Source organism: Eimeria necatrix, genomic scaffold (genome assembly GCF_000499385.1).
Source record: "Eimeria necatrix Houghton genomic scaffold, Enh_scaff984, whole genome shotgun sequence".
In the NCBI taxonomy this organism is placed as follows: Eukaryota; Apicomplexa; class Conoidasida; order Eucoccidiorida; family Eimeriidae; genus Eimeria; species Eimeria necatrix.
The window spans coordinates 2,994-12,214 of record NW_013654774.1 but is presented as its reverse complement, the minus strand read 5'-3'; the positions used below and the strand labels follow the sequence as shown (position 1 = coordinate 12,214).

At 50.8% G+C, this 9,221-nt stretch overlaps 1 protein-coding gene across 1 annotated transcript; it reads left to right on the top strand.

The window, feature by feature from the left end:
- Positions 1-3,795: 3,795 nt before the first annotated feature.
- On the top strand, positions 3,796-7,574 carry ENH_00085230 (hypothetical protein, conserved; the record flags this gene model as incomplete). Its single annotated transcript, XM_013583569.1, has 5 exons — positions 3,796-4,605; positions 4,763-4,947; positions 5,171-5,226; positions 5,565-7,231; positions 7,518-7,574. The coding sequence occupies 5 exons, from the start codon at positions 3,796-3,798 to the stop codon at positions 7,572-7,574; spliced, it is 2,775 nt and encodes a 924-aa protein (XP_013439023.1).
- Between the last annotated feature and the right edge of the window lie 1,647 nt (positions 7,575-9,221).

Genomic DNA, 9,221 nt, shown 5'->3' with positions numbered 1-9,221 from the left:
CCTTCTATCCAGCGTCGCTCATTTCTTTCCCACAAAAAAGACGTCGTTAGCAGCTGGCACTGCTTAACCTCAATCTAGCCAGCTCAATCGTTAGCTCGGCTTCCCTTTGTGCCTACTCGCGGCAGCGACTCTCATTTTCAGTCGGGCTTATGTCAGCAGCTGTAGTGCGCAGGCACTACAATAGCGCTTGCTGGTGACCTGAAGATGATAGCTAGCTGGTGACCTATAAGAAGTTAACGCGCTGAACAAGGACAGAAGCTTCTTACTAGTAATGAAGTAAGGCAGTTTATCAGCAAATTAGCATGCATAAACTAGACGTGTCCGTGAATAACTTTGGGATATTGGGGCTGGCGATAGGGCACCGGTGCGGGCCACCGCCCCACAGGGCCAAGGAAGCAAGAGCCCTGAGTGCGGGGAGCTTTTAAGGAAAATCGATTTCAGGACTTGAATGATGACAGCGATTATTGATATTTTGGTATTTGTTTCATGAGAGGTGCGTCGAAGGTAGAAGGTTTTTCATAGGGCGCCCTACTCGTGGGCCAGATAAAAGCGTAGTTGTAGTGCGCGGCGCCTACTGCTGCGACTACGCTGCTTCCTGCCCCTCGAGCAGGCCTACAAACTACGCCTAGCGTAGCCCCATTTCTCGGACACTATAGCTTTATTCCATCGAAATACGACAATTCTTAAGTGTTTCAAATCTGTCTGTTCGATTCGCCCCACTCTGGGAGCTCGCCTCCTAGGCGCTATGGGGAGGAGGCCCACACTGGCGCCGGCGCTATCGCCAGCCCCAGTCTCCACACAATTTCCACACATTTCACGTATTCATTAGAACTAATAGACAGCTTTTCTTACTTTAATCCTATTGGGAGGGTCCTGTCCTCCTCCAGTGTTGCGGCCGCTTGTAGGTCGCTAGCTATCATCTCTAGGACACTAGCCAGCCCCATTGTAGTGCCTGTGCACTACAGTAGTCGCAGCAGTAGGCATTGTGCACTACAGCAGCTCTAAAATCCGTTAAGCATCATTCAGCCCATATCCTCCTTCTACCAACTCAGAACGATGGACACGCCGAGAGTAACACCAAGAATTGAGTCAACTGTACCGTGAAATAGATGCTTTGTTACACTCAGTCTGACAAGCTGGAGAGGGAGCGTCCCTGCTTTGTCGAATAATACAACTAGCCATTTCTCGAAGAAACTCTGTCATTGATGTCCTGAGGAATTGGAACCCTCTTACTGCCCCCTTTCTCGAGATTGTGGGTGCTTTGATACCGCGTCTTCAACCAGGAACGATCAAGTGATTCAGCAACTCTCTGTGGGTAGAAGTCCTGCAACGGTGCCGGCGCTATCGCCAGCCCCAATCTCCTGGTACTCACAGATACGTCTAGTTTACGTATGCTAATTTGCTGATACACTGCCTTATTTCGCTACTAGTAAGAAGTTCCTGTCCTCGTTCAGCGTTTTAACCTCTTATAGTTCATCAGCTAGCTATCTTTTTAAGGTCACCAGCAAGCCCTATTGTAATGCCTGCGGACTGCAGCAGTGCGGCTTCCATTCCGCCACATCGAAATCTTGCGGTTTACCTACCTTGCCTTTTCCCTTGGACTGCGTGCTGAGGGCCGTCACACTAGCCAGCGTTTTCTCTGGTAAGGTGCGCTTCTTTCTTTCAGCATGAGCCTTGGGCACTGTTTACGCACTTGCATCTTTGGTATCTCCTTGCTCTTACGTTAGGGTCCGCTGCATTCATAGCTGGGCGGCTTCGACGGCCTTCGGCCCCGTGATGGAAACACACTGAAAACTTCGGCATAATTACTGGTTCCTAGGGGATTCTTCTCCCTCAACTCCTGGGCTCTGGCTCTTCAATGATGCCGTTTCTTGTCTCTCTTGTGGCATCTCTTAGTACTCTTGCCTCGGCGTGGATGGAATGCCAAAATCTCTAATGTAGTGACCTTCACCCCTCACCTCCTGCGGATTCTTCCTGACCTTCTAGCCTCCAATTTCCGTGGATGGCAGCTCTTTAACAAGTGCCTCATGCCTTGACATTCGGAAAATTCCAAGCCGTCGGTGCGGCCGCTCGGTATACGGCGTACCTTGTCACCTCTGCTCGTCTGACATCAATTGATCCTTGTGTGATCCTCACCAACGCAGCGCTTTCATTCGCCGTATTGCTCTGTTCACTGATTCTCTGCTTCGTTCCATGAGCCTTCCGCTGCTGCAAATTCTACTGAAGTCAACCGTTGATCGTAGCTCTGCTGCTACATAGGCTGTACCTGCTTCTTACTGAAGTTAGCTCTTTTTCCCTTTGCTGTGTCTGCGTGTACTATTTTCCGGAACCGGTGTTGGCGCTGCATCGACGAGCTTAACATTTTGTTTGTATATGAGCCTCCAGAGCCAACCGCATTTGCCTCTATGAAGACGGTTTCAGTAATACCTGTAGACTTAGGTCAAGCACCTAGATTTTCCGTTGCAGTGGTCCACCAAACCTTCGTAGGCCTCAAAAAATCATAGCCCATTGGCCACTATTATGCAAAAACTTGAATAAAAAAAAAACGATATTGGCGATTCCTCATATTGTTTGAAGTGGTTGTACCCATTGCGGTTTGCTGCGATTCCACCCGGAGCCATTGGCGATCTCCAAATAACCTGCTTGCTGCCGGGCTTGTGAAACCAATAGATCCTTTGAAGCCTGTATTCTTACACAGTTTAAAGCCCCACTTGTGAAAATATTCTTCGAACTCAGCCTTGTTAGCGTTAGTTTCGTAACCTTGCAATGTGCTGTCTAGCACGTGCAACAGCTCGAAAGCTGAGCCAAGCAAAATGAGTGCCTCCTCTGACGCTACAAAATAAGGGGGGGAGCATCTTCAATTATCGCGCTGTTTGGAGAGCAGTTGAGCTTGGCCTAAGGGGAAGGGTAGGACACGTCCGTCAGCGTCTTCCAGTGTCGTCTCATGGTGGGACCCCACAGGAACGGTTGAGGAAGTATCCTGTTGGAAAACGCATTTGAAGAACACGCACATACTGGCAATTACTCACGACTGCTATACGGCAATAGAAGACCTGTAGATCAGGCGTGTTTCACTGACGCATCACTTCGACAGGAGCCAATCAGTCGGACTCTGGCCACCAATCCATCAGCAGCACGTACAGCAACAAGAGGAGAAAGAGACTGGATCCACGGTTGAAGCTCGAAATAGCGATGCACTGAAACAGCACACTGAACGACTTCGGTGAGGCGAACGGCTCAAATCGAGTGTCTGAGGCTAGAAAAGTATCAATCGAATGTTTTCAGGAGGGAAGCTCCCCTCCCATCCTGTAGACAGTCTGCATGACCAGCTTACGCGCTCAATACAACTGTGTGAAATTAAAACTCAGAGTTAAGATTGGGCGTTGACATATCGTACACGTGCTTCACTGAGATAGGAACAAACCATTCAGATGGCCTCGACACCACAGCATCCAGCATGTGGTGTTGATCCCCCTAGAGTGTCCTAAGTTCACGAGCTTGGCGATGTACTATCCCTGGATTCTGCAGCAACGCGCCAGAATATGCAATGGAGCTACATATTAAGTGGCATTTGCCCATAGTTGTGGCTCTCGACGAGGTCTTCGACGACCCGCGCAGTCGGCAGAAGCGGGAGGTCTTTGTTGTGACTCGCCCCCAATATGCAGGGAATATGATGTTCAGCTGCTTAGGTGTCGAAATATAGGAGCCTGAAAAAGCTACAAAACTCAAGACTTCACAAGCTGCTGCGCACGTTTCACACGTGAGTATTTGCGCCGCGTGGGTGTTATGGGTGCAATGGAATCACTGTCAAGCCTCGTTGCCTTGGAGGAAACTAAAGCATCTTCAACCCATGCAGCGCCTTGGACGGCTGAATCCACGTTTAGTGACGCTGCTGTTACGCATGAGGCTTCTCCTCCCTCGTTGGATACTGGCAAACGCAATGAACGGCATGAAACAAGCTTCACTGCTAGGAGCGCCTGCCTACAGGGCATACCTTGCGACGACCATGGAGCCCAGATGAAGCCAAATATATATGGTGCTGCTTGCGGTGAACACACGCAGCCTGCCCCAGAAGTGGTGGGCCACGATGTAGCGCTTCCAGCAGTCGGCCCACAGGGAGGAAGCCTGGGGATTGAAGTGTCAACTGAATACGTCATGGCACTGCAGGGTGCGGGTCAATTTAATGTGTGGGAGCCGGTCCTCCGCAAAGTGCTTCCATCTCAGGAGCACTCCCTCTTGCTGGGCCAGATCTGCTTCGATGTGACAGATGGGGACCAGCGGGGCTCTTGGTTGCTACCGGAAGAGCTACTGGCTGAGTGGATCGCATCGGCTGGTGAGGATCACGAGGACAGACAAATCTTCACTAACACGCCGGTCAGTGAGGAAGAACAGGACGCCATAGAACAGGTCCTCTTGCAGCTTCTGGAATCACAGGAAGAGGATGTCGAGAACACAGCAAGTCGAGATCCCAGCACGATTTTGGGGGTACAACCAGTCTGGTTGGAACAACTCGTGCTGAGATACCTGTACAGCTGTTCTTTTGATACTCAAAAGACCTTCGACCTTCTACAATCAACACTGTCTTTCCGGAGACAGCAGCTTCCCGTAAGTCTTCCTCATTTGCTCCTGAGCCACAGCCAAAAGTTCCACACTTGCTCCTGGCTAAATAGGCTCCTGCGTGCCCTCTTGTGCTTCTGTAATTTTTCGGTGGATTAGCTGTGTTATTATTATCACATTATCTCCTTGTTGAATTGCTTGACAGGTGCTTGAGTCTGAAGTGTACTATGAGCTGCGGAGCTTGGGCGCATGTTATTGGCATGGAAGGGACAGGAAGTTGCGGCCGCTTCTTGTAGTCTCACTGCAAAGATTGCAACAGCTGCAGAGGGACGGTGGGGTGGAAGAGAAGGTTACTCGCCTTATCATCTTTTGTCTAGAATTCTTCCTAAGGTAAGCTGACTTGCAGTACTGGCTGCCACTGCGCCGGGGGACTTCATAGTTCAGGAATTCAGTGCGATTAGTAGGTGCTGATGCTTCGTAGACGGGACAGTGCGGATGCGTGACCTATGTACAAGACCGATGAACAGTTGACGTTTAGATGTTATCGAGGCAGCTCTGTCATTGGGTTTCTATGGCTGTGGCTATTGCGTATGTTTGCATTGGGTTCTTTCAGGTACTTGTGCGTCGCGGGAAAGGTCGAAAGTTGGTGCATCCTGTGTGACCTGAGTGGTATATCGATATCTAGTTTTCCATTGCCGCTGCTTTTTAAGTTGATGCAACTAATACAAGGATCGTATAGAGGCCGCCTCTATCGTTTTTATATTCTTGCACGCACCAAGGCTGTTCCACTTTGTGGCTAAACCACTGGTGGCTTCTTTGCCGTCAACTACAGCGAAGAAATTTAGAGTGTTCACAAGTTTCGATGAGTGGCAGCAGGAGCGGCGAGCACAGTTTGCTTCTCATCAAATTGAGAAGAAATTCGGGGGAACAGCTCCGGATGTAACCGAGGTACTAACGACTGCATTTTATTTTGCAATGTCTCGTCGTTAGCACTGTATTTCCTGTAGGCGGAGGCATGGACGACAGCGCGGTGCTTCCGCCTGCGATGGGTGCCCGCCCCCACCGCGTTGGAGGCGCATGTGATGCGTTTTGTGCACAGAATTGGTACCCTTTCCGCTTTTACCCGGGGCCGTTTGATCCGGAAGTGGAAAGTAGCCCAAGCGCTGTTGAAAGAGGAGTTGTTCGTTGGGACAGCGAGCCGGCGTTGCACACCAGGGTCCACCCCGTCGTTCACTGTGGAGTATCTCTCCACACGTCCATTTTGCGATCCCGCAGCCCAGACCGAAGTATTTCACTTTTCCGATATGCAGCGTGGCTCCGTCATCTTCCTGAACTGCAGTTAGCTCCAACAACAGTTGTATGGGCAAAGCGTATGGTTTGCCATCACCTGGTGGCGCATCATAAGTGTTTAATTCGCCATCTGAAAGGGAACTCGTTGGAAACAGCAGTGGATCAAGATGGGCGAGTTTGCAACGAGTCGGCCACCGAAGAACCCGGGACTTTGTCTGCGGTTTCAGATACAAAGACATGTTTGGTCACAGTGGATGCCAGCTCACAGAGCTCAATTGAGCAGTTGTCACCTTCTTCTGCGATGAGAAAGACACCTGGAAAAATGTCTAGAGCATGTACTGGGCAGCGTTATCCTTCGCAGAGACTTCTAGGTGGTGAGATATCTTCGACGGCTTCTTCGCCACCTGACTGCCTGCTTGCGCTGCTGCCAGAGAGTATAGCAGCCCACTGCAGTGAGTCACATAGCTTTGTAATGGAGCATTCACTCGCGGGCTACACAGAAGTATTACCAGCCGGCAGCTTCAAAGTTATGGAATCTACAGCAAGGCAGGCAATGTCCATGTTCGCTTCCACCAGCTCAAAGGCATGCATAACAGTGATACGACTTCACAAGGCACGCTTTTGTCTCATTACTGAATCTCTTTCAGCGGCAGCGCTTGTTGCTGGGTCGTTTAGCGTCTCTTCTCAGCGGCGCGCCCCTTTAGAGGAGCAGCTTTGTTCGGTGTGGCAGTATTCTTCTTCGCATGCCCGCTCGATATCGATGCACACTACTACTGCTACGTCCGAGAGCGCTGCGAAGCCTCGCGACGAAGCGCAAATGGCTCGTGAAACCAGTGCGATCTCCCGAGTGGTGAACGTGAAGTTACAGGCTCTGTCTAACGGGATCATATTTTCGAAGCAGAAGTGTATGGCACTGCTCGAAGAAGGGCAGGCGGCGCAAGGCTTGAGCTCGCTAAAGGTTACGCGCTTATTTAAAACGCAGGGGAAAAACGAGGAAAGTCTGGGGGCTGCATTGTTTGAGTTGAACAAATTTTATGGAAGTTGTCACGAGCCGAACGCGCTGGCTATAGGATGTCAACCCTCCGTGCAGCTATCATCAGATGCTGAGAAGGAGAATATAGGCTTTCGACGTGCGGATAATTCAGTCGAGAAAGCGCATTGCCGAGACAGATTACTGTCACCGCGGCATCTCAGCGAAGGTAGCAGCTTCCTTAGTGCGGCGGGGAAGTGCGGTAGGACCATCGCGCGGACATGCTTGACAATGCGAGGAAGCAGGCGAAACATGCCGGATGTTTCGTTAGGAGGATCCAGGGCACCAAATTTGCGCGGAATTAGCGAGGCAGGAACAATGGAAACGCCATCACGCCTCTACTTGGAGAAAACAGTCCGGCCTGCCTCACCACCTGATGGACAAGTGTTTGGAGGAATCCAGCGGAAAGCAGCAGTACCAGGAGTGATGGGGCGCCAGTGTGTTAGAAGTCCGCGACTACAAACGAGGAAGCCAAGAAATGCGACGCAGACGCTAATGCCTCAAACTCGCGGCAAAATTGAGTTTCATGCCCATAAAGCGACAGGCGCCCATTTCCTTGGAGACCAATCCACTACTTCATCACATTCTGAGGAACTAAGCACGTCGGCAACTCGGCATCATGATGGCGTTTTATGTTCAGTACCATCGTATCGAAGCAGAGGTGTATCCTTGCATTCAAGGCATCAAGAAAGGATAGCTCAAAACGCAGACACAGAAGGCCGGCGCGTCGCACCAATTGACAGAAAGGCAGCATATCTTAACACTTTGCAGCCGGCTACCAAGATAAAACGTTGGGAAGCAAGTAAAGTAAGCTGCCAATCACAGGAGGCTGTATTGTGCAGCGTTGACCGAAGCTCAAAGCCGGTTGAGGTTCGAATTGAAGCGAACCAGCCAGACTCTGGGGTGCTGGGAAAAAGCAGGATAAAATCTGGCGGCAGTCTAAGGCCGAGGCGGGTAATTGGGAGGCTGCTACCGCTGTTTCTTTTGGCAGTGGCAGCGTTTCCTTCGTCAATGTGTGCAGGGCCACTTTTAGTTTTGGCGGCGTTGACACATAGGGGTGGGAACTTGAGCAGTCAAGCAGGGCACTTCATTCGAAGGTGCATGCTGAACAGGGGAAATTCGGCGGTGAATTCCCAAGGCCTCACACAACGGCAGTGTCACGTCGCGTGGTTGGAGTCAACGCGTTACCCTTTCTCGCCACCTGCCGCCTTCAACTATGTCGTGGGTAGGCATCGGCAGGTAAATTCTTCCAGCTATTATGTAGCTCCGGGCGAACCTAGACCTTCCCGCTATGAACACTTAATTCTCAGTGGCCATTCGAATCCTGTCTCGTTGACTGCTCCACAAGGACTTTCAATGCGTCGCGCTGTTCGTGTTGCCGCGGTGAAACCGAAGTCTAGGGGTTCAATCGATAAGCGTTTTAAAGTTACAGCAACTGGGAAGCTACTTTACAAGAGGCCAGGGCTGCAACACCACGCGCACACGAAGTCTTCAGCACGACGTGCAAGGCTTCGCCGTGTGGCGTCGCTAAAGGCAAGCCACATTTCGAGGCTTCTTGGGCCTCTTAGCGTGTGATGACGTGGGGATTCCCAGTAGTTCATGTCCGGCTCCACAAACCCCTGTGCACCGCTAAAACAAGCGCAGTCGCTCGCTCGGACATGGTTCATCACATGTGGCAACGCACGGTGACTGTGCCGGTCTCTGAAAGCGTGCTCATCAACAGATTTCTTTGAGGAGCTTGATGCTGGCAAGTGCGTTTGCATGGCACGAATTTAGAGTCAAAAACGTCAAAAAGGGTCGTGATACGAAACAGTACTTCTGTTATGTGTGCGGACCCCGCATCGTTCTGTACGCGATGCTCTTCATCACACCGCCTGTTGAGCCAATATGACCAACGCTCGCATGCATATAAGGCGTAGCTATGTACAGCATAAAATTCAAATTCGCTACTTTGAAGGAGAGCTGTACTGGTTCCTGGAAAGCTCTTCAAGACCTTGAGTCAAACGGAACATGGAAATGTTCCAGTTCGCCCGAAAAGTAGTACGGTGGGAACTTTGCCAAGGTGGAGGTGGGGAGAGGACAGTAAAAGATCTGAGATGCTTATTACTCATGCAGATGTTGAAGACGTAGAAAGCGCAAGCGATAAATGCCTCATTAGCGGCGACACTACTTGACGCAAACTGGGCCAAATTTCGGCTCAGTACCGAGTCACAAGGACCGCTGAACCAGTTATGAATGGAGGGCTTCCAGCGTGCGAACTCTGGCTACCTCATGAGCCCAGAAGACCCCAGGTCAAATAAGCACGGACACACAATGTGGCGCTACGGCATAATGCGCCATCAAT